At 49.3% G+C, this 25,387-nt stretch overlaps 1 protein-coding gene across 3 annotated transcripts in view; it reads right to left on the bottom strand.

Annotated features, from left to right (window-relative positions):
* HMMR (hyaluronan mediated motility receptor) overlaps positions 1-25,387 on the bottom strand; it is a 630,884-nt gene that overhangs the window by 159,756 nt on the left and 445,741 nt on the right. For all 3 annotated transcript variants that reach the window (XM_069654282.1, XM_069654284.1, XM_069654283.1), the window contains exon 20: positions 22,868-23,044. In XM_069654282.1, coding sequence (XP_069510383.1) covers positions 22,868-23,044 — 177 coding nt within the window. The remainder of the gene's footprint in view (positions 1-22,867; positions 23,045-25,387) is intronic.

Raw genomic sequence — 25,387 nt, 5'->3', positions numbered from 1 at the left:
TTGGGGAGTAAAAACCAATGGTTACTTTCAGATTACATTCAGTAATGCAAGGGAAGTAGACCCTACCAGTTGTACCGTAAAGCTCAGTAACAAATCACATAATCAGTCAACTGGACAATATACGTTTGGTGAATAGTGGAACACTTATTCTAGGTACAGTAAAAACCTACAACTACTTTTGTGATAAGTTATACTAGGCGAGTATAATATTCAATTACAGGGGCTTTTGAGACCAGTGAAACACAGATTGATATAAGCAGTAACTTATTTTTGGATTGCACACAGCTAACTCAAGGGAAGTAAAACCCATATACTTGTTGAAGGAGCCATCAGCAACTTTGAGTAGGTATAAACCCAAGACTTTGTGTCCGTCTAAAACAGACCAAGGAAAGCAAATACCAATGTTAAATTTTAAAAATGACTCGGTTATTCAGGGGAAATAAGACCCAGTTGGGGCACACTCACAATTATCCTAACAGGAATAATAAAGTGAAACCAACACAATAACTTTTGGGAAGAGGCACAACCAAATCACAGGCGAGTAATATACCCTTACATCTACTTTGTTAGAATGGCAAAACGGTTTCTACGGAAAGAAAATATGTTACATATACTTTTGAGAATAGTGCAACACACATTCAAGGTAAGTAAGGCATTTTGTAACTGTTCACTCAGAGTTAGCGACCAACAGACACCTTTACAAGTAACTTTTAAACACTTATTCTCTTTACTAGGCAAAAAGGCCCAATCGTTTAAAAGTCTTTCCCTTGATCTTGGAGCAAGAGTGTTCTCAGTGGCGAAAGGGGGGTCACTGGGGTCTAGTGTCCACCAGGCAGTGTCAGTATAGGTTCTTAAGTAGCAAAAGTCAGAGTTCCTCAGGAAGACTGCTCAAACAGGTGAGTATTTTACTTTAAGAGTTAGTTGTGATTCCAGGGGCTTCACAGAAGACACCATAGGAGGATTCCAGCAGTGGGACTGGGTGAACCGGACGAGACGCCTCCTAATCACAGAAAACACCCGACAACTTGACAGGAATCACAATAGACTTAAGATAAGTACATACCTAAGCCAACACAGTACCTCAGTATTGAAGATTTTGCAGCAGGAGACCTTCAGGATCTGCAGCCAAAAACCCGGTCGGCGTATTCCTTTTTGTGATGACTGAAAACAGGAGCTTGGAAGGGACTTTGCAGCAGGAATCAACTGAGAAGGCTCTAGGCAAGGTTTTCCTTGCGGCTCGATTTGGCACCTTTTTCAGGAGCACAGAAGACAGAATATCGCAGGTCGGATTTTCGTCATTACAAAGGTCCAGCACTCTGGTGAGGGGACTTCTCTATCTTGATTCAGGTCTTTGGAGATCTGCAGGATGCCCGTGAAGTTTCAGCGAGATTCGGAAGACCGTGCACCGCACAATGACTCGAGGTCCCAGGGTATTGGGATATTGCAGCACGGCGTGAGATGGCTCAAAATGCAGGTATTCTTGAGTCTAGTGGGTCTCACCAGGCTCTGGGTCGTCGTTTTTGTAGTGCCTCCGGTCGCTCGAAATCGTTTCAGCTGCTTTTCCTTAATCATCCTCTTCGGTTTTGGTTCCAGTGGTCGACTTGTCTTTAACTTCGAGGTTTCAAGTATTTAACAGGTATTACAACACAACTTCTGCATTCTCTCCTTGCATTTTACAACAAGGGGAAGTCTGGTTGTCCAATCAGGACAGCCAGCCCCCACACTGGGATTTGTCCCTATTTGGGCAAGGACAATAAAGGGCTTTGGAGTTGGACTCCTCCATTGCTTCCTGTCTTCAAAGACTGGATCCCTGGATGTCAGGGGAAGGAAGGACAAGAAACACAAATAGTGAAAAAACAAGACAGGGGCCATTTTGGTAAAATTTACAAGTTACTCACTATAGTGACTAACTTACTTAGTCCATACTCCCCTTTCCTCCATACTGCATGGGCGTCCCTCGCTAGGGACGGGAGACAACCGTTCTCACCAGAAAAAAACCCCTTCCCCCTTCAAATTTAAAGGCGCAGCACTGGGAGCCTGGGCTCCCCTGACTCCACCCACCGGCACCATTCAGTCCCCCTTGAGGCGTCGACAATAATACAATTGCCTAAGTGACATCAGTTTTATTGGGGGCGGAGGGTGGAAATGGCGGAACCTATGGAGGAAAGGGGGCAATGGACTAAGTAGGTTAGTCACTACGGTGAGTAACTTGTAATTACTCTAACGTCTCGTCCCCTTTCCTCCATACTGCATGGGCGATTACAACTGAATGCAACCCCAGGGTGGAGAGGCGACCCTCCTTAAGAAAACCAGTTCCTTAATATATTGCCTGCCAGAATGCTGTCTGAGACCTGGGCATTCCAACAGTAGTGCTTGCAAAAAGCCAAGTGAGTGGCATAAGTAGCCGTCCTGCTGATGACCTGCCACGGTACGTGTCACTGGAAAACTACCGCCGTGGCCTCGGCTCTGAATGAGTGGGCATGCATGTTTGCAGGAAGCAGCTTGGGCTGTTCCTCCTAGGCCTCCTTAAGCAGGCCATCATCCACCTTGCTATCGAGGCCTTAGCAGCCGGATATCCTGGCCCTGACCCTCCGAGGGTGATAGAGCCTCAGACTTCTAGACGCTCTTGGTACTGTCCAGATATAACTTTTGCGCTCGTCTAGCATAAAGACCATGCAGAACCCTCCGAGCATGGTCCTTCGGGTCAACGAAGAAAGTAGGGAGTACTATCTCCTCATTTAGATGGAGCACTGACTACCTCAGTAAGTACGCAGGATGCGTCGAGGACCACAAGGGTGTGTATGGCTCGGGAGCCCTCGCTTGGATTTCACCAACACAGCGTGCAGACGTAAGACCCCACCCAGAGGGCTGTCTTAATGGTGGCTGCAGACACCATTGGCCCACATGGTTTATGCGCCAAGATGCCAAACACCATGTTGAGGTCCCACACAAGGTGTGGCTTCTTGATGGGTGGGTAGAGCCTGGTGCGTCCCGTCAAATGTCAACCACCGGATTTCTGGTAAGCTCCGATTGCCACCAGATAGGCTTTGAGGGCGAGCCAGATGGCCATCACCTCGAGCCAGTAGATGAGGGCCGCCTGCTCCCGACAGAACCCTCTGTGGTCACTGTGGCTGTCCAAAGTAGCTTCCCATCCTGCGTGGGGATAGTAACCTGCGTAGCCGGCCGATGAAAGGGCCTGCCAATCCATAAGTTGCTGTCCGTGCTCCACCAGACTAGGTCTGGACAGATTTGGTGGCATGCTGCCCGACTCTGCAAGGGAACTCCTCTTCTGACTCCAGGATGATGCACAGATTAACTGAAATTTAGGCATTAGTACCACCATGCCGAGGCCACTGTTCTGCTGAGAAAATTCCCTATGGGCCTCTGATGGCTGTGATCTTGTCCTCTGAGGGGAAAATTCTCTTGGAGCTTGTATCCCAGCTGCGACTTCGAGATTGATGGAAAATCCCAACTCGTGTAGTGTAAGCATAAGGGCAGAGGCGGTGTGGAGGACGGCCTCCGGAGACCTTGCCCTGATGAGCCAGTCTAGGTATGGATAGGCGTGGTGACCCTGGGCCCCAAATAGGAGTGAAAGCCTTCCATATCCGAGTGTCTGCTCTGATGAACTGGAGCTTTTGGACTGGTGTCAGATGGGACTTCAAGTTCAGGGAGAAAGCCAGCCTGTGCAGTAGTAGGGAAGTGCACTCCAGATGAGAAGACTTGCCACGCTGACTTCCCCTGGTTCAGCCAGTCGCCAGTTACGGAAATACATGGACCCCGGATCTCCTGAGGTGAGCCGCCACTACTGCCATGAGCTTAGTGAAGACCCTTGGAGCGGTGGTCAACCCAAAGGGCAGCACATTGAACTGATAGTGCTCGTCCCTTATGAGGAACGTATTGTGTTTTGGTGCATCGGCACATGGAAATAAGCGCCCTATAGGTATATTGACACCAGCCAGTCCTGAAGTGAGAGAGTGTCGGGAATTTCTCTCAATGTCACCATCCTGAATTTGTCCTTCCTCAGGAACTTGTTTAAGGGCCCCGAGATCCAGAATGGGACAGAAGCATCCCTTTTGGGCAACAGGAAATATTGTGAATACCAGCCCCAGCCCTCTGATTGGGCGATACCTCTTCCACAGCACCCTTTGAAAACCTCTCAGCTCATCTTGGAGCTCCTGTAGCAGTTGGATTGGAGGTGGTGGGGAGGGATCTGTCCAGTGGCTTTCTTAAAAAGGGCAAACAATAGCCCCACAAAATTGTCTACAGGGCCCAGGCATCAGAGGTAATCTCCTGCCACTGGTGCCAATGTCCTGTCAACCAACCAGTAATTCATGGGAGGGGAAATCAAACCAGCTTCGAGGGCGGAGCCGCCCCAGCCGTTGGCTGTTGGCCTCTAGAAGCCCCTCTGCCCCTTCCGGGATGCGAGACATGCCTCTGCCCGACTTCTGAGTGCTGCCGCTTCCTGCCATGGGGTACATCTCGCTTATAGCCTCTGCCTCTTGAGGCAAAGCTAAAGGCAGGCTTGGCCAGCTGTGCAGCTAGGCCCAACGACTTTGTAACCATTTTTGACGAGGAGTCATTAGCATCAAAGGGTAGGTCTAAAAGCCGGACCTGGACGTTTGGGGGAAAATCCAGAGGTTTTCAAGTAGGCCAGTCTTCTCATTATTAGTGCCAATCCCATTGACTGGCCAATGCAGTCTGCCATGCTCAGGCCAGTTTGTAACGACTGCTTGGCCACCTCCTTCCCATCCGCCACTTACCGTATAAAACCACCCTGCATTTCTCCTTCTGGGATGTACCAAGAGGCTTGTTCTATAGCTTTCCACAGACTAAATTAAATTTTTGCAAGGCTACATGCTACATTAGTGGCCTTTAAAGCCATACTGCCTGAAGTACAAACTTTCTTGGGCATGGAGTCAAGTTTTCTTACCCATTCTATGTGGAGGTAGATTGAACGTAGAGTCTGCAGGGCTGGTGGTGATAGGGGCAGCTTGCACTACCAACCCTTCTGAAGTGTGCAAGGAGAGGAAATCAGGATCTCCTCTTGCCAGCCTATATTTTCCTGTGCAATTGGTGCTTATGGGAGGCATTGTGCATGGGTGCCGCCATAAAGGAGGCAAGGGGGTCAGCTATAGCTGAATGGAAAGGCATAGTATGCTCGACCGTTGGAACTTCGTCCAGAATGTCAGCAAGTTCATACCCCCTGAAGGGGTGCCATAGAAGTTCAAGCTAAGAGTGTCTACCACTGCTTCCACTAAGGCCCTGAATTTAGCATAGGCATGCTTGTGGGGTTGGCCTTGATGGAATTCAAGATATGGGGATGTGTCCAGCCCACCTGCATCTTGTAAACACCTTGGGCTAGGGCTAATAAATTGGCTTTATCAAAATAATCAACTCCACCAGTGCCTGAATAGATCGCGTCAACGAAGCTAGATGGCATGGACTCAAAATCCTGCAGGACAAGTCACTGATAGTCGGCAAAGGTTTCGACGTGGATGTCGATGGGACGGTTATCGGCGCAGAGGAATGCTTGGACCATGAAGGCACGTAGTCGGTTGGAGCCTTTTGATGGGACACCGGTGGACGGTTTGCACCCTTGTCAGCATCAAGGCCGAAGACTTGGTCGATTGAGTCGACGGACCAGCTAGCGTGGGTTCAGGAGCACCGCTTTCGCTGCCAAGGCTTTCTGGTCGGGGGGGAGGGAGGGGCAGTGAACACACCGACAGCAGCCTGCGGTTTAAACATTTCCAGCATTTAAGTTTAAATTTGTCACTCGAGTGGTTGGTCCCTTACCTCGTTTTGACGAAGAGCTGGATAAGTGTCGGTGGTGGCGCCGTTTCTTCTTTTGTGAAGACCAACAATGGCTTCTAGAGTGGAGCAGCTTTAGTTCTTACAATGCCTATCCTTTCCCTTTTTGGGGGTGGGCTCCACTGTATCGGCCCCTGAAGACTGAACGAGCAATTGCGCCGGAAATTGACTGTCGACCCAAAGACAGTTTCCTGGCTCACTCAGGTAGGGATTTTGGCTGCATAGTTTAGATGGTGTGCAGGCCTCCGTGTCGTGGCTCGCACCCAAGCACCACAGAGGCCATGGGGGTGTGGGGTCCATCACTGACATTCTGGCCTCGCAATCGGTGCAATTTATGAAGCCTGAAGCCCAAAAAGTAGACATTGCGGCCGAGGTGCCCACCAGGAAATTCACCTTAATGGGGAGTAACCTAATAGAACAGGAATGAAGGGGCTCAAATTGAGCACCCATCAGCAACATTAAAACTAAAATTCAAATCACACACCAGCACTACAAGTTGGCAGGAAGAAAACTGGTTACACAAACCCCACAGGAACTGCATAACAATGGAGATTGTGTAAAACAACCCCTGATCCAGGGACCCGAACACCAAAATAGCAGAAAGGTAACACTTGACAGGGTAACCCCTTGACCGTCTATCCCCCAGAGCTCCTGGACTAGGACATTTTATGGAGTAGAACTCACTTCCTGTTGACACCTGAAGCAAGTTGTCCACTTGAGGAGTTCCCCAAAAGGAGATTGGCAGAACTTCCTGACAGGTCTTGGAGGAGAGCACACCAGCCTTTCAGGCACTCATCCCCAATTGGTGTCAGTTGGGCCAGGGTTATTGAAACAAAGCCTCTTTCAATAGGTGGTCTATTCTCGGCACCACTAATCCAAGTCTCTGGTCACCACTTTAAGATCTGTTGTGCATCCTTGAAACTGAGAACAGTGATAACTGAAAAGCCAACTGAAGCAACCTTGTGCACAGCCGGCTCTTGTGCAACAAGAATGCAGGTGGTCATAAAACCCTGCAAGCGCAGGAAGGCAAAGGCTGGAATGTGCTCCCGTCACTGGAGGAGATGTGCTATCCTGGAGAGGTTCACCACTAGCCTTTGGAAGGAAGGTCTGGTCTAGTAGCGTCCAAGACTACTTGGATGTCACGGAGGAACTGGGATGGAGAAACTTGAGACTCCCTGAAGTTCATGGAGAAGGCTAAGCCATAAAACCCGTTGCACATCTGGTACAACTGTACAAGGTCCAAGTACAAGTGTGCAGAAGCCTGGTATAGGTAACTAGCTCCGATGTCGGAATACTCCAGATGCGTACATTTGAAATGAATGCCTTCTCTTGACGAGAGCCACTGCCAGAAGCTTGGTGACAAACCTGGGAGCTGGACAGATCAAGCAACAGGACCTTTAATTGGTAGCAGCAGTGCCCCACTGGGAATCTCCGGTACTTGTGCCTTTTGTTGAAGGGAACATTGCAGTAGGCATCCTTGAGATTTGGGGAGACAAGCTAGTCCTGCAAGTCGGGGTCTTGAAGGATCCGGGTTCCCATCTTGAACTTCGCTTTGCATAAATACAGGTTTAAGCATCACATATCTAAGATGGGACATAAGCCCTCAGTCTGTCACCAGAAAATAAGTACAGCCGGTACCTTGTTCAGAGATGGGCTACAGGTCTAAGGCTCCCATCGCTAGAAGCTGACAAACCTCCATCAGTGGGAATGGGGTTGTGGTTTTAGCTGCAAACACTGATTGATGGGTGTGGGGGGCAATTAGGAGGGTGTTGAGCAAAAGGGCTGACCGTATTCTTGGTGAACGACCTGCAAGGCCCAGGCATTGGAAGTGGTAAGAAGCCATTACTTACCAAACCAGAAAATGTTGCCTCCCACAGGTCCGATTCACAAGGGCATCACAATAGAGCTACCAAGGGCACAGCAGAAGCGGATTGTTCACTAATGGAACCTGCGGGGGGACACCCTCGCAACCCCTGCTCTAAAAAACCCAAATGATCCCCCCCAAAAATATCACCTATGGCCGTTCCAGACGACCATATATACGGCAATATTTTTGGTGGGGATAATATGTAGTGATACCGTTGCCTGTATATTAAGGACCTTTTAGGCCTAAGAGAAATATGTTTACAATACTGCCCCGTTACAGCGTGCTTTAAGTCACTATAACATCAATAAATAACTTGGTCTCAAATAATGTTGGCTAGAAGGGACCAGATAACTGTTGGAAATATACCCTAATAATTAGTAGATTAAAGAGGTTTTGCAAAGTTTGTAATGGGTCTGAGCACTTCTGTTGTAAGGAACAGGTTACTTAGCGCTAACTATTGTTCTCTAGCATGGATTTGCATGCTCATGAATATTCTACGTCAGACCGGAATCCTTGGTAAAAGAAAAAGTTTGACTTACAAACTGTATTTCTCCTATAAACCAATCACTGAGCTCTGGGTCATACTGCCAATGACTGCCCTCTCCCTAAGCCCCTCTGGCAGCCATCTTAAGATTTGGTAAGTACGTAAAGTGGCAGTATGACTAAGAAGAAACGCAGAGGGGATGGCGAGAGGGTGCACATGTGAATCCATGCCAGACCCATGCTGGAGAACAGTAGTTACAGGTAAACCTAAACCTTCAGCATGGGGTCTGGCATAGATTCACATGCTCCTGAATAAAGAATACATAGCAGTACAACATTACACAACCAAGGGAGGTGGCAAGGCTCAACAGAAGCAATTACTCACCTTTGGAATAGGCTCACCGACAAGCGAACAGGTTGCAGAGCACTGTTTGGTCGACCCTGGACTCCTCTCTGGAATCCCTGTCGGAGCAGTCGAAACTTGTGAAGGTGTGCGAGGACCAGCATGTAGCATCCCTGCAGACGTCCAGCAGCTGCACACCAGACAAGAACGTCATCATCCCAGCGATCGCTCTGGTGGAATGGGCTCTTGGACGGCCGGGCAGCAGTTGGTTCAACAACCAGTGACTGTGATACAGCCAGAGAGCCACCTGGAGATGGAAGCCTTGAACAAGGCCTTCCCATGGTTCACAAGACCAAAGTTCATGAATAGGTTAGATGTCTTCCGGAAACTTTGTGCGTGCCACGTAGAACTTCAAAGCATAAGCCAAATCCAGTAAGTGCAAAGTCCTTTCAGCAGGTGACGAAGGTTTTGGAAAGAATACAGGCAACACCAAAGGCTCGTTGGAGGTGGAATTCCGGCGGGACCTTTCACATGAAAGAGGGGTGCATCTGCAGCACCACCCTTGTGTCAGCTGTTTGCAGGCTAGGGCCTGGATCTCATACACCCTCCTGGCAGAGGTGATGGCCACGAGGAAAGCAGTTTTCCAAGAGAGGAATGAGGGGCCTGATGCATAAGCTTGAATGGCCAAGGACAACAAGTATGGAAGAATCTGCACAGCCGTGACCATCAGAGGGTTGATCTGTGTCCGGCAACACATAGCAAAACGCTTCCACTTGTGTTCGTAGCACTTAAGAGTCAAGGACGCTCTGGCCTTGGCAAGGACCTCCTTGCAGTCCGCCAGCAAATCATATCCTCCGAACTTTAGGGCTGCATGAGCCAAGCCCTCAAGTTCAGCGATCCTGGGTCGCGATGCAGGATTGCGCCTCTGATGAGTAGATCCGCGACCACTGGCAGCTTGACCGCAGCCGACGCTGATGGGCTGAGAAGATCCGGGTACCAAATTTGCCTCAGCCAAGCCGGGGCGACGAGTATATTCCTGCATCAGCACTGAGTTGATTGAGGCCTCTTAGCAGGAGTGGCAGGAACGTGTGTAGGAACAGGCCTTCCCACGGGAAGGATGTGTCCCTCATGCTCCTGGTGGAACCTGCTGGCGAATTTCTGCTATTTTGAGTTTGCTGCCGTCGCAAACAGAACGATTTAAGGAAGATGCAGTTCACTTGATTCGGCTGGAGTTCCCACTCGTGGCAAGCATGCAACTCCCTGCTGAGTTAGTCGGTGAGGGTGTTCTCGACTCCCGCCAGGTGAAGGGGGATGAGGACAATCTCTTGGTTGATGGCCTAGTGCCATAAGTCCTGCACCTCTCAGAGCGCTGGGGATCGGGTGCCCCCCTGCTTCCTGATTTAGAGTGTGGTGGTGTTGTCCGTAAAGATCCTCACCACTTTGCTCTTTAGGGACGGAAGGACAGTGATGTGGAGATGCTTTTCCTCTGGCAGCCACAGGCCTCTGGCATTCAGACGTCTGGTGTGGGCTCCCCAGCCCTCCAGGGAAGCGTCTGTGGTGACCGTCTCTTGGTTCTGAAACCCTGTGCCCCTGGAGATGTTGGAATGGACCCCCCCCCCCCTCACTCCCTCACCACTACTACATCGCTTGACGGAACTCGTCACGCGTCATCTTGTCTGCAAAGCTTCCAGGCAGTTGCACCCAGCAAGCGTCGAGGAACTCCCGAAGAGGTCGCATCTGTAGACTGCAGAGCCGGATGAGGTAGATGCACAACGACATCATGCAGAGCAGAGACTTGATGTTCCGCACTGTGGCAGTCTCGTGACAACAGCTGTTGTACCTTTCCCAATGGCCACCACCCTCTCCCACGAGGGCGATGCCAGGTAGGAAACTGTTGAGCCTGGCTCCCAGGAACAGCGCATGCTGCAATGGAATCAAGCAGGACTTTGGATAATTCACTGAGAACCCCAGATACATCAGCAGCAGGACAGTCCTTTCCATGAGTCGGACGGCCACTTCCCTTGACCTGGACCAGATGAGCCAGTCGTCGAGGTACAGGTGCACATGGTGTATACCCTGTAGACATAGATGGGCTGCCACTGGTGCCAGGCACTTACTCAACACCAGAGTGGTGACTTAAGGCCGAAAGGGAGGGACTTGAATTGGCAGTGTTTTCCTTGCACCCCAAAGTGTAGGACCTTCCAATGCTTCCTGGGGATGGGGACGTGGAATTATGTGTCCTCCAGATCCAGCAACATCAAGAACTCTGTCGGCCAGTTGGCTGAGCACGTGCTGCAACCTGACCATCCTGAACTTCTGGTATTTGTTGAGATGCTGCAGGTCTAGGATGGGCCTCCAGCCCAAAGTATCTGGAGTAGACTATGCAGCCCCGGAGTAGTCTTGGAACTGGCTCTATTGCCCCCCCTTCATAGCATAGCCCAAGGCTCCTACAGGATTCGAGGGATGTGCTGTTCCTGCTGGGCCATCGGAGGGGTGCGCTTACATTTTTGCTGAAATTCCAGGGCATGTCCCTGGGCGAGAGCGTCCAGCACTCAGCAGTCGAAGATATTCTTCCGCCTAGCCGCCCACCGGGGTGCATGAGTGGGGGCCAGACATCTTGCCCGGTTCAGCCCTGCTTCAGCACCTGCGTCCCACCTTGGGGGAAGACGATAGCGCAGGCCACCTCCAGCAAAAGCTTTGCAACAGCCTCTGTAGGCCTCCTGGGTCATTGACCGGGAGGGTTGACGGTATGATGAAACCAGCACCAAAACCCTTCGATCTGCTGGACTTTCCGTCTGAGGTGGAAAGGAGAGGCGGTGTTGCTGAAGAGTGCCCAGGGATCGAGCCGTCAGTCAGTCTTGATGGCCTGCAAAGACAAGTCGACGATCTTCCCAAAGAGTTTGTACACATCGAAAGACATGTCCAGTACTCTCGTCTGGACCTCCTGGCGGAAGTTGGTGGCCTTCAGCCAGCCGCTGTGCCAGAGAGCGACACCGTTACCCATCTGTCAGGCACCTCTGTCGGCAATGTCCAGGGCCACCATAATGGCATGGTCCAACACCACCTCCCCTTCCTGGAGGAGGGAGATCACCTCAAAGTTGTTATATCTGGCCACAATCTGTCGACACCAGCATAGATTAACCTTCTCCCCATGGCATCCAACTTCTTTCCATCGCTGTCCGGAAGGACGGAGGAAGAGGTTAGATTATCTCTTCCTAGCAGCTGCTGATACCACAGAGTGCGGCGACGGTTGCAACCGTAGGATCCGGGGCATCCTCTTCTAAATTTAAGACACCAACATGTGCAGGTTCGAAACTATGTCCAGCGATACATCTCCTGGAGCCAGTTCGGCAGGCTTACTAGGCCCTGCGTTGCTGGCATTTCCATCGTCCCCTTTTCAGCCACCGTCTGTCGTCCTCCACGGCCTCATGGATCATGTATATGGACTCCTGGTGGTACTCGTACGAGGACAAATCAGTTCCTTGGAGTGCGACTCAATCATTTTTTGCATCTGGAGGGGTCAGATGCGTACTTCGCTCTGGCATAGTCTTTTCTGGTGTCCCCTCCACTGTCCTGGCACGGAGCCAGGGCTACCTGGACTGGGTCAGCCTCTTTGGCCTTCAAGAGAGCAGCTGCTACCATCTCGATAGCTGATGGTTTTTCTTGTGCCGCCTGGGCCTTTTTAGGCAGGTCAATCGCCTTTTCCTGCTCCTTCTGCTTCTCCCACAGCCTAGGCAGGTTGGCAGACTTCGTCTTTGAGGAGGAGCTGGACCGATGGCTAGAGATGGACGCAGATGGTGACATTGAATGCGCCCTGCCCATTGCGGGACCCGCTTATGCAGGGACTCAAATGAAGACTGACTCGCAGTGCTTGGTTTCGTCTTGGGCCCCCATGGATGGGGCACCCTCAAAGGACTTGGAAGCCCGCTCCTTGCACCAGCTGGACCTGGGTGAGGCATGCCCCTGCTTGGGGCATGAGGTAGAGGTCTTGGCGCAGAGCCACACAGCCAGTCTACTGCAACAATCTTTCATGGTTCTCTTGCTGAACCAGAGGCAGATCTCGCAATCTCCTCCTTGGTGGTAGAAGGACTAAAGGAGTGTCCTCTACAAACACATTCTGCAGTTGGAACAGAGCTTAAAAAAGGGACCTTCCCTCTTCCTACATGGTCCAAAGTGCAGAGTAGGCCCGCTGGTCTTCTGGAACATTAGACTAGCACTGAACGATCCTTACCCTTGAGGGGTGTGAAATTCACAAACGGATCCCCGCTTGTCAGCCGATGAAGAGAAAAAGCACCCTGGCTGTGACAAAAATAGGACTTCTCTCAAAAAAGCATGAAAAACGTAAAATAGCTCATGGAGCAAAACACGAGGCCTCCCAACACATGAATGTGAAGTAAAAATCTGAAGATGGCTGCCAGAGAAGGGGCTTAGGGAGAGAGCAGTCAATGGCTGGGGCAGTATGACCCAGAGCTCAGTGATTGGTTTAGAGGAGAAGAACAAGTTACTTATCGTACCTGGTAACGTTCTTTCGATGGGATGTTTCTCCAATGTATTCCACATCTTTGACAGTAATGACCACAGCTGTGCTGCTTCGGAAAACTTTTTCAGCGTAGGCGTCCTGCGTCGATGAAGTCAATACGCTGTCCCTCGAGGGCCTCAGTCGATGGTTGACGTCACCGGATGTTATATCTAGGACGCATGACAGCCGTAGCCTCAGTTGTAGTTTTTTTCCCAGAATGTGTGGCATCAATCTCCTGCCAGAATGACTGCAGAAAGCCTTGCGGAAATGTAAGCTGCAATCGCATAAGAAATTCTGTAGAGGGGCAGGCTGGGAAGGTACGATGTGGAATACGTCGGAGGAACATCCTATCGAAAGAACATTACCATGTAAGATAAGTAACTTGTTATTCGAGGGGATTGTGTCCTCCGATGTATTCCACATCGTTGACAGACTCCCAAAGCAGTACCAATTTATGGAGGTGGGAAAAGAATTTATAATTACACCAATTTAGAATGCCCAATCAGATTGCTGAATATAGGACTGCCTTACCAAAAGCCAAATCTTGCCCATGGATAGAGTCCAGGGAATAGTGTCTCACAAAGGTATGGACAGAAGCCCACGTGGCTGCTTCGCAAATACTGCGAATCGGGATGCCCCTCTATAGATCTGTGGGGGCAGCCATACCCCTAGTAGAGTGAGCCCGTAAGCCAACTGGAGGGTCCTTACCCGCCAACCGGTAACATTCAGAAGGTCTGCTTGGAACCAGCCGGACCTTAACGCCTTCCAGCATAACCAACAAAGAGCCGATTGTTCACTCTGACCGGGGACATCCGTGAGAGATAGAAACTCAAAGCTCTCCTAGGATCCAACCTATGGAGCCTCTCCTCTCCTTTACCAGGATGCGGAGGAGGATAAAACGCCAGAAGAATCACCTTCTGGCTTAAATGAAATTCTGACAACCTTCGGAAGAAAAGGACGAACCCCAAGGAAAACCCTATTCTTATGGAACACTGTGAAAGGTGGCTTGGTGGAAAGTGCCTGCAACTCACTGTGCGTGCGGAAGTAACCACAACTAAAAATACAGTCTTAAAGGACAACAGTCTCAACAGGCAAAATGTAAGGGCTCAAACAGAGCTCCCATTATAAACTTTAAAACCAAATTCAAATCCCATCCTGGCACCTAGAAAAGAGACGGTGGAAACACATTAGTTAGCCCTTTCAGAAACTGTAATCAAAGGAATCTTAAAATAAGAACATTCCTCAGACTAGCGCTAAAATATGGACAGCGCCGCCAGGTAACCCCTAATGGTACCTATTTGCAGGCCCCTGTGGGCTAAAGAAAGCAAAAGAGACAAAACCAAAGGAATTGAACATTGGAAAGGATCCACATTCTGTATCCTGCACCAGCCGCAGAACTTCCTCCAACGGCAACGGTACAGGGATTTCGTTGCAGGCCTTTCTGGCTGAAAGCAATACCTCCATCATGTCTTCGGGGAGGTCCCAATCCTTATACCTCAGCCTTTCAGATACCAAGCATGAATGCTGAGAGACTTGACCTCTGGATGGAGAACTCGACCCCCCTCCCGTGAGAGCAGATCGCCTCAGTAGGAAAGACGACGTGGAGGGCAGATGGACATGTCTAGAAGGTCCGGGTATCGCGCTCTCCTGGCCAATGCCGGAGCAATGGGGATCATCCGGGAACCGAACCTCTGCAACACTTGCGGAATGACAGGTACTGGAGGGAACGCGAACAGCATTGGGAAGGACCACTCCACTACGAACACGTCCCCCAAGGCTCCTCTTGGAGGAAATTCCCGCGAGCAGAATCATTTGCACTTCCGGTTGACACTGGTGGCGAAGAGATCCACTTGTGGGGTTCCCCAAAGGGCGGAAATCTCCAACAGAACTTCCTAAACCAGCTCCCACTTGTGAGACCATGTTCTGCCTGCTCAGAGCATCTGCCGCTGCCTTTTCGTCTTCGGCCAGATGAACTGCCAAGATCGAAATTTCCTATTGGATGGCCAGAACCAAAGCTGCATCGCATCCCTGCACAATGGGAGTGACCCTTCCCCCCCCCCACCACCACCACCCCCCCTTTTTTGTTGAGGTAGTGCATGGCCACTATTATCCGACATAATCACGACATACTTCCTCCGCACAGACGGCAGAAAAGCCTTCAGGGCTAGCCTGACAGCCCGCAGCTCTAACAGATTGATGTGGAGTCTGGACTCCGACGGAGACCAACGGCCACTGGCTGTCAACTCGTTGACATGAGCTCCCCACCCCGTGAGGGATGAGTCTGTCACAATCGTCACCTCCGGCCACGGTTGCCAAAACGGAGCCCCCCCCGCCCCTTCAACAGATTTCCTTCGAAAGCCCACCACAGAAGGTCCTGGGCGACCGAGGTCGGAAGCTGAACGGGATCCGACATCCTGCCAGAGAACTGCGACCACTGCATCTTGAGATCCCACTGCAGAGATCTTATCCGCAGCCTGGCCTCTGGCACCAGGAAGCTGCAGGATGCCATGAGGCAGAGCAACATCAAGAACTCGAATGCCGGGAGACTGAGCACATTGAAATTTGTTCACCATCTGCAGAATGTGATGAGCCCTCACCTGGGGAGGCGAATACAGCCCCAGGGATGTGTCGAGCATAGCTCCAATGTATTGGAGCCGCTGGCTAGGTGTCAAATGGGACTTTAAATTGAGGGAGAAGCCCAGCTCGTGAAGGGAGTGGCAGGTGACAGACAGATGATCCAGGGCTTGCTAGGGAGAGCGAGCCCTGATCAACCAATTGTCCAGGTAGGGGTAGACGTGAATCCCCTTTCCTGAGATACACTGCCAACACCACTATCAGCTTGGTGAAAACCCTCGGGGCAGAGGTCAATCTGAACGGCAGGACCTGAAACTGAAAATGCAAGTCACAAACCTCAGGTACTTCCTGTGCTTGGGATTAATTGGCACATGAAAATAAGCATCCTTGAGGTCGAGAGACACCAACCAATCCTGAAGTTGAAGGGCCTGAGGACTTAAGAGTAACCTTCTTGAACTTGTCCTTCCCGAGGAGCTTGTTCAGCTAACCAAGTCCATGATGGGTCTCAATCCCCCGTCTTTTTTCAGAATCAAATAATAAGGGGCAATACCATCCCATGTTCCTCTCCGCTTTCCCCTACCCCTGCACTTGCGCGGTCTGAATGACACCTGGCCTAGTAGGATCGTCGTCTGTCTTCCCCTTGTTCCCCCCCCTCCCTGCCCTGTCGCGCCTTGAAACACTTGTGTATAGGCTTGTTACAAATGCCTTATCATATCATATTATCAGAATAGGTAGCTCAGAAGAGGAGCTCCTGGATAATCCAAAAGAAAACGCAAAAAAACTGAAAGAGCTGGACTGGTGTGAAACACAACTGAAAGCAGCAAATTACAAGGCTACGGCACTTCTTCCACCGTTTGCCCAAAAACTAAATGAGCCTGTCAGCTACCTCTTGAAATTCCCGAACAAAGCTGCGAGCAAGAATGAATACTTTAAAAACCAATGAGGTTCTGAAAATCAGAGGAAAAGCAGCATCGGATTTGTGCTGGTTCTGCCGGAACCAAGAGGCCAAGGAGAGCCTTAAACATTTGATCCTCCAGTGTCCGGGAACCAGTGACAAAAGGGGAATCCACTTGGGCCACCTCCAGTCCACTTTTTCTAAACTGGATGATGACTATTGGTGGTCATACCTAATGAACGGGCTAAGTCGAAGACCAGTAATCACAGTGGCAAATTTTGTGCATAGTCTGAAGCTGGACGTCATTTGCGACCACTAGAATGAGCACTAAAGGATTTAGCCCGTTTTGGACAAGTACCTGGACAAATTTAGTTGGAAACAGGCATGCTTCTTTTGTAAAAACTGCTAATGACAGTTAAACACAATAAAAAAAAAAATTTAAAAAAATTAAACCAAATGGGGGGAAGATAGATACAGAGTGGAAAGTTGTGAAGGCAGCCTGGTGAAACTTACCAAATGCAGCCTAATTAATCATATGAAGTTGCAATTAAAAACTCCTCAACACAAAGAACTGTACACTGCATTAAAACACCACACCTTCTGCTCACTCGTGCAGTGCTACATTCCCTGTTTTGCCCTTTCACACAATTACTAGGTCTACGCACCCACAGTGTACTGAATGTTATAACGGCCACAGGTGCACGCAGTGGTCAACCGACACACACACCGACAGCTCACATCTCATGGACACACTTCTTACCAAAGCAGCCCCTTCATTTTCCAGGTATCCGAGGTGACCCTGTTAGGGAGAATTCTCATTTTATGGCTAATTTCCCTTACATATAGAGTCCCACAGCAGCTTTGATGGATTTGCAGTGTTTGTTTCTTTTTACCTGGTAAGAGTGAGACTCTTTTTCCCACTTTTAGGCATTTTTGCTATGTGTGTTCTAGGCTATTTTTGTGTTTAATGCCTATGGGATCTTTCTCAACCCCATAGGAACCATCTTTATTCACATGTGTTACACAGCACCCTCAGTGCAGTGACACAGGGGTGTCTTAGCGACCCCCAAAAATAGACTCCATACCCTGAGTCCGACTACTGTCTCCAGGGCATGTAAATTCCCCAGACTTTACTAGTCAAATCCTATGAACAAAACCAGTACAACCCATCTTACTATGGAGGCACTGGAAGGGGATAATAGTTTTTCCCCTTTGTTCATTTTCGAGAGGGTACCGTACAGTCCCTCTCTCAAAAGTTTCTGGCTGGTGGCAGTGGTTACTACCGTAAATATTCAACCGCAAATATTTCCCTATGGGATTTTCCCATTGTTCGAGGCTACCACTTTTTCTGACAGCCTCTAACATACCACTGGTGTATTTTAATATTAACTTTACTCTGGTAGGTTTTTATTTCCAGAACTTTAATATAACTTCTTTCTCGTGTCTTCCTCTAAACTCCTAACCCAGGTCGGGGATCCTTTGTTCGTCCTTTTGGCTTTTTGGGCAGTTGCCTCTTTGCCCTCAGGCACTGCCGCAGCCGCGTCCGCTCAGTCATGAGGCCATGTCCCATGGTTCGCCGGTTGGGGGCAGACTTGTTCTGCATCTTGGAGACTGGTGTGCCATTACTTCAGATGTGTGGGTTCTGGAGATCATAACCCAGGCTACTGTTTCCCCTTTTGGCAGAGGACTCGCGGCAATCCACCGGGGAAGCTCTTTGAAGAGTTCAGATCCACTCCTTGCGCAGGAAATCCTATTCCTGCTGGAGAAAGGCTCCATAGAGCTGGTGCCTGTAGCGGAGAAGGGCCCATGAGCAAAATGTTCTTGTTGCTGCAGTCAAGTCTTTGGTTAACGAAGTGGAAAAGGTCGATGCAGACGTTGAAAAGACAATGTTAAGATAGAGGGGCGGCCAACCCAACAGGTAGGTAAAGGATTTAAAACACCTAGTGCTACCGCAAAGAAAGGACAGCCTGTCAGAACAATGTACCTTAAAATGGAGAATTGGCTCCTGCGGTGCCGGTTGTTCCTGGTAGTTCCTGCAGTTTGGTTGATCCGGCAGAGGAAGAGAGGCTCTCGTCGTGGAGGAAGGTTCGAGTTACTGCACTACCCAGGGTTGAAACCAGCTATGGTGCTGCCCGACGAATAAAAGGTACGCTCCTTTAAATCGCGGTCCGGTGGACTGGTGCCTGGCTATCCGGCCTCCGAGTACAGGGCATGGGAGATTCGACCAAGGCAGGTCCAGGAAGGCAATTGGCAAACTGGTTGGCCCCACCAGTTCAAGGGAAGAAGGCTCTTGCTGGTGGAGAAAGCTGCAGCAGGGCTTCACCGGTGGTTCAGTCGTTGCAGATGTCTTTGGCTTCTCTCCTCTTCGGCTTCTTAGTTCCAGTGGCGACGTCTTGCTTTTCCAGTCCTCAGGACACTGCTTTTATGCAAAAAGATCCCCATTCATACAGCCTAGCTGTCACTCACACAGTGGAGTGGTCATCTTGGCGGGAGACCCTCCAGCCTATCAGGATAGAGTGCGACAAGGGTTGCTGAGGTAACCCTGTCCAGCAGTCCTACTCCCCTCCCACACAATGGACCCACTCCAGAATCAGTGGCACCGAAAAGAGTGAAACCTTAGTTAATAGTCCATAATATTAAATACCATGAACACCAGGATTTCTTCCGATGGCCTTTGCCAGGGGTTCTACTGAAAGGCATCTCTTACAAGTACCCCTCCAGAGCAGGACGAGATCAGAGGGGTATCTGTTCATGGGGAAACCTTGTTGGATTTGGAGTTTGCCATAACTGCTTCATTAAAAAGCTTTAGCCAATCCTACCTGGGTCAGTAATGATCATAAATAGTTAAATTATACCCTGTCAAAAGCCATCTTGGCATCCAGGGTCAGCAGAAGGGAGGGGACTATTGTTTATGTGCCATATCAAAATGAAACTTAACAGATTATCGGAACTGTACTGTGACAAAACAAAGGTATTCATACCTTCTCCCCAAGAAGGTGCCTCCCCCTTTGAGGCTAGGGAGGTAGGCTAGCTGCCCAAGACCTTCACTAGGGTCTGGGCAAGTAGAACCTCACTGGGAGAAGCTCCTCCTTAGAGGACAAGGACACCCGCTCCTGTGAGGAACAGTCTAGTAGCATACATGGACTAACTGCTACAGCGACTACTGTACCATATACTGGTACGGCTGAAGTAATGCTGGAATCTACCAGTGGAGGAAGCTGGAGAGGCAGATTTAAAAAAATGTAATTAAAGAGGCATATCATATCCCATGCCGGGGAAGCACCCCAACGTGGGCATGCCTTAAGGAGGCGGAGCAGAGAACAGTCAGAGCCCCGACATTTGAAGAGTTGAACGCCAGACAGCGTATCCAACAATGGGAGAATTGTTGTACCGCAGGACAGCAGATTCATGCTGCAGTTGGTGGTAAGACCACGTCTCTAACATGGTGGTCAGGGCCCACAGCCAAACAGACCATTTGAGAAGGCAACAGGAAGCTTGAGCAGCTTACAAGTAGTAAAGCCCGCAGATTGAGTAAAGCAAGCCAAGAACGGGAAATCAAGCAGGATGAACGAGAGCCATTGGTAACACGAGCAGCTTCCCAACTGCCAGCTCTGTACACAGCAAAAGTACAGCAGAGGACGAGGGTGCGAAGAGGAGTGAGAAACCCAGTAACAGAAGAACACACCTGAGCAAATGCAAGAGCCCATGACGTTCCTCCCAGCCAGCAGAAGTCATGTGGAGAACAGGAGAGGTGGGAGGTCACCAGGGCAACAGAAGACGAGAAGAGGAACTCTTCCCAGAGATCACGAGGAGTTACTGAATACAATCCCATGTAATTGGAATTGTATAAAGCCGAGGAGGAGGGGACGGAATAACCTTGACTGGGAAATCTATGAATGGTCCAAATGAGAACCTAATAAAAGGAAAAATACTATATGAGCAACACGCTGCAAAGAAACTGACCTAAAGTCTTGAGAGGACAGACAAACTTATCAAGTACAGAAAGTGGCGATAAAGAGACTCCATAAGTGGGGAAAGATCAAATGGGCATAAAACCCAGACACGCGGAGAGAGCCTTGATCAACAGACTGCGGGAAGTCTAAAACCTCCAATCAACCAGTAAGGAAGCATCACAAGGAAGGTTGGCATACATACTTTGCTAATTAAACCCACAAATGTTGTAGAGGGGGTACAAGAGCTCATTCAAGAGATAAGATCCTGCTAGGTAAATAGCAGGAAGAGTAAAAGACAATGATAAAACGAGGCTGCCAGAAAAGACTAGCCATCAGGAGAATCAAGCCATCTCCTTCAATTGATTAGGTTTAGTCAGTGTTAGGATCAGGGTAGTACTATATTTGGACTGAGTACTTTTCTGTCTTTGGGACTTCCGACAACAGACTAGCACCTTTTGATAAATAGGTAAATCCTTTTAGAATAGGAAAAGCTAGGCATTTCTTATTTAAAAAAGTAAATGTCCTCAAAGAGTCTTATTTGCCTGTCCGATCCACCACACTGCCCATTTACGATAAACTAATGGTTTATCCCAATTAGCCTAGACAGAAGACGTTACAAACTCTTTGCCAATACCTTGGACTATATCTTGGTGTGTAGATTTAATTGGGCTAAAAGTTCATAAGTAAAATTCTACATCCTTCCTAGTTTTGGGGAGGACAGAAATCGGGACCTCCGAATTGACTGCAACATAACCAAATGCTTTATCGAATTAAAAAGACGAGAGCCCAAAGTAAGTAGGGGTCACAGCGATTTCTTATAACATTGTGCAAAACACCCATCTGGGCTAGGAGCCTCAATAATTTTCAATGTTTAAAACAAGCATAAAGGCTCTCTACTGGAGTTATGCTGGTTCTGCACTTTAGGAAGCTTGGGTAACATGATCCTATGCAAACAATGCTAAACAGTTGGTTAGTACCCAGCGCACCGATAAAATGCGGAAAGCAGTGCACCGATTGGATAGTTTGAGCCTTACTCTTTGGTAAGCCCGGAGATGTCCATGCATGCATCGTACCATGGTACCGACATGACTGATTCTGGAGATGCCGCCATGGAAAGGAAGATGTGACAACATGTAGTCTCTTCTCCACTTCAATGGCAGTCATTTTCTTTATTTACTATGGCTGCCACAGAAAGGGAACACTGACTGTTTTCCTGTCCGCTGCAACCATTTAAAAAAAAAAAAATAATAAAAAAAAAATAAAAACACACCATTAGTTCCCCAGTCTAACAGACAAGGGTACTAATAGCAATAAGCACAGAGACTGCGGGCCATTACAGGATAAGGTAATGCCACTGGTGCCTTCATTAAGGCCCTCACTACGCTCGGGACTGTAACTATGCGCCCCAGGGACATTACCTTATGCAGTAATGGCCCGCAGTCTCAGGGCTTATTGCCTACGTGATCACTCTGCATTGAACAGTATAATTTCTCACAGACCACCATAAATAAAGTTCCCCAGATTCACTCTTATACTCTCCTAATTGGGGCCAATGGGGTGGCAGGGCCCTGAATCTAGTTTGTAGGCCAACAGTAATTCTTTCCGAACTCTTAATACCTTTGGGTGGTTCTCTGGATAAGTATTCATCTGGAGGTTCAAGCCCTTCAACCTATGATCTTGTCAAAAATTCCGATAAACTAGCATGGTCTCCACCTCCTGCCTGCTCAAAACGTTATGCCTTAAAAGCATCCCATCCGCTGTATCTGAAGAATTCCTCCTCAGGAGCAACTCCACTATATCAAACTCCAGCTAGGAGGTAAATTGGTTGTTTAATAGTGAAGGATTCAAATTCTATATCCTTTGCCATTTTTCTCCAACTCTTCAATAATGCTCACAATACACTAGGACATGGACCGGATAACCTATGCCCCATCACATGACTTCCCTACTCAACATGTAAGTGGGACAGTGTAGGAATTAACTACATATCATGGAAAGCAGGGGATGCTTTTATGCACTCGTTTTATGCAATGTTAATCAAAGTTCTGAAAACCTGAAAAACTGACAACAGTAGCTATTCAGGGCACATCCAAGATATTGCATGCTGAAACTTACATTAAAAAACTTTCAAGGCATAGAATCATTATGCAGGGCAATCCATAACGAGGCAAATGAGGCCTAAGTATAGGGGAATGGTAGCTACCTTGCTCATAGACACTCACCCTCAAGGGCAGATGAAGCGACAGCTTCAAATATCAATCTTCAGCAAACTTTCAACACCCACAAAAATATAGGTCAGTTGAATGGAAACAGCCAAAGAAAAATACGCAACTACCCCGCAACCTGTTCAGTGTCCAAAGCATGTGAAGAGAAAACACTTTCCTGAAATCCACCAAGCCTTCCTCTCGCATGCCAGTTTACAAACCTGTTTCAGTTGTATGTTCTCCTCTTTAAGTTTCATGACATGCTTAATCTTCTGCCTTTGATTCTGATGGCCCAATAGTTTTGCATAGTTATCGCTCAGTTTATTAAGCTCCTCCTGGGCTGCACCATGCTCGTTTAGTAAAGCATTCTTTTCAGCTTCAAACATATCCAGTTGTTCCTGGAATAAATAAGGAAACCCCAAAGACTATTTTACAGAAGTGATTTTTGTTCAGTACATCTCTAGTTTACAGATTAGACATTTATCGTGAATCGTCAACATGCTTCTATAAGTTTACGCCAAATGATATAGTTCAACTCAATATTCTATTCTTGGCATAAGCTCTGGAGAATAGAGTAAGGCACATTTCTCAGACTACCCCATAGTCTCCTTTCCAACAAACTCTAGCGATACCACCACCCGCCCTCTAACATCCACCTACACTAGATCATGGCATGCAAAAAACAGTTAAAGACCTTTTTAAGAAAGCCACACAAATTCAGTATAAATGTGCTACCATGTCTCCTTGAAGGAGATTACCCTCATGCATGATCATATACCAAAGCACCAGCCCTTTCATGAACAACTAGCTAGACTACAGAGGGGGCGGGTGGGGGAATACAAAAGCTTGCTATATTGAGGAAAAGGGTCTGTTGGCCAAGACTACATTCATCACAGAGTAACTTACTCCTGCGTCTAAGGGGACTAACGACTACCGTGAGTAACTTATAATTACTCTTACGTCCCATCCCCTTTCCTCCATACTGCATGGGCGATTACAACTGAATGTAGCCCCACGGTGGAGAGGACACCCCTCCTTAAGCAAATAGGTTCCTGAGAACCACCTGTCCGAAAGCTGCATCAGATCTAGAGCCGGCATCAAACAGTAATGCTTGCAGAAAGCAGTCGGAGTGGCCCAAGTGGCTGCCCTGCCAAGGGACCTGGCGCTGGAATGCAATGGCCGTTACCTTGGCCCTGACTATGTGCGCATTCAAGTTGGCTGGAAGCGGCTTGTGCTGGCTCTCATAAGCTTCCTTGATGGCAGAGACCATCCAGCGGGATATGGAGGCCTGATGCCTGGTCTTGAGCCTCCGAAAGTGACAGGGTGTCTGATTTGCAGAAGCCGTTGGTCCTGTCAGAGTAAAATTTCAGGGCACGCCCGACATCCAGGCAGTGCAGCACCCGCTGTGCTTCGTCATTGGGATCGGCAAAGAATGTAGGAAGGACCATTTCCTTGTACAATTGGAAAGCAGACGGCACCTTGGGCAGAAATGCCGGGTGTGTCCGCAGGACTACTTTGTCCCTGTGAAAGCTAGTATATGGTTCCAAGGCGACCAGCGCCTGTATTTCGCTGACTCTATGAGCGAAGGTGAGGCAGACTACCAAGGCAGTCGTGATGGTGACCAGGCTGACGTTAGCGGATGCCAATGGCTCAAGCTGTTTGTGCGCCAGGGCGACCAAGACTATGCTGAGGTCCCACACGGGTGCAGCCTCTTGACGGGCAGGTAGAGCCTTGCGAGCCCTGTCAAATGTTTGACGATAGGATTGGAGGAGAAGACCACCCCCCGCTGAGTTCCTGCGAGGTATGTATGCGGCAGGTGTCCACCTGCACACCAGAGTGGGCGAGGTGCGCCGATAAGGAGAGCATGTCGACCAAAGAACATGCCAGCGGGTCGATTTCTTTAGAGTCTGCCCAGAGGCAGAATCTGTTCCCTTTACTGGGCCCCGTTAGCCTTGCTCCTGGCAAACAGTAGGATTTCCAGATTAGCCTGTGAAAGGCTGAGGTGCCGCAGCGTTACCTGCTCAGGTAACACGCTGCGAGGGCTAGTTTCTGTGGCGCAGGGTGGATGTCCTTGCCCCCCTGTTGCACCAGAAGATGTTCTGGGCTCATCGGGAGGTGAATTGGAGGCACCTCCTACAGGCTGAGCAGCTCCGAAAACCATGGCCTTGCCGGCCACCATGGATCTATTAGAATGATGTTGAGTTGGCAAGACTCCTTGATCTTGCAAATCACTGAATCAGCCGATTGGGCGTGAAGGCATAAGCCTTCATGCCGTTCTACTGAACCCGAAATGCGTTGCCCAGGGAGCCGGGGCCCTGTCCCTGCCAGGAGGCAAACTGAGGGCACCTGTGTGCCAGGTGGCAAGGAGATCCACCTGGGGATGACCCCCTCCTGTTGAAGATCTCCTGAATGAGGTTGTTTAGCTGCAACTCGCAATTGTCTGCTGTCAAAATGTGGAGCCTGTCCGTCTCCAGGTTGGCTTCCCCTGGGAGGTGGACTGCTGTGAGGTAGACGTTTTCCAGGGCCCACCTCCACATGCTGATTGCCAGTCCGCACAGAGGGGGATCTGGTGCCTCCCCGCGTGTTGACTTAGTACATGCTGGTCAAGTTGTCTGGATGAGGACAACCTTACCCCCCCGAGAAGTGGTAGATATGCTCTGCACGCTAGCCAGATGGCATTCAGCTCTAGCCAATTGATGTGGTATTCCTGCTCCTGTTGAGTCCAGGTGCTGTGGCCGAGA

The sequence above is a fragment of the Ambystoma mexicanum genome, chromosome 3q (genome assembly GCF_040938575.1).
Source record: "Ambystoma mexicanum isolate Mex_15411 chromosome 3q, UKY_AmexF1_1, whole genome shotgun sequence".
NCBI lineage: Eukaryota > Metazoa > Chordata > Amphibia > Caudata > Ambystomatidae > Ambystoma > Ambystoma mexicanum.
Note: the sequence above shows the minus strand (reverse complement) of the source record. Positions and strands in the feature narration are given on the sequence as shown.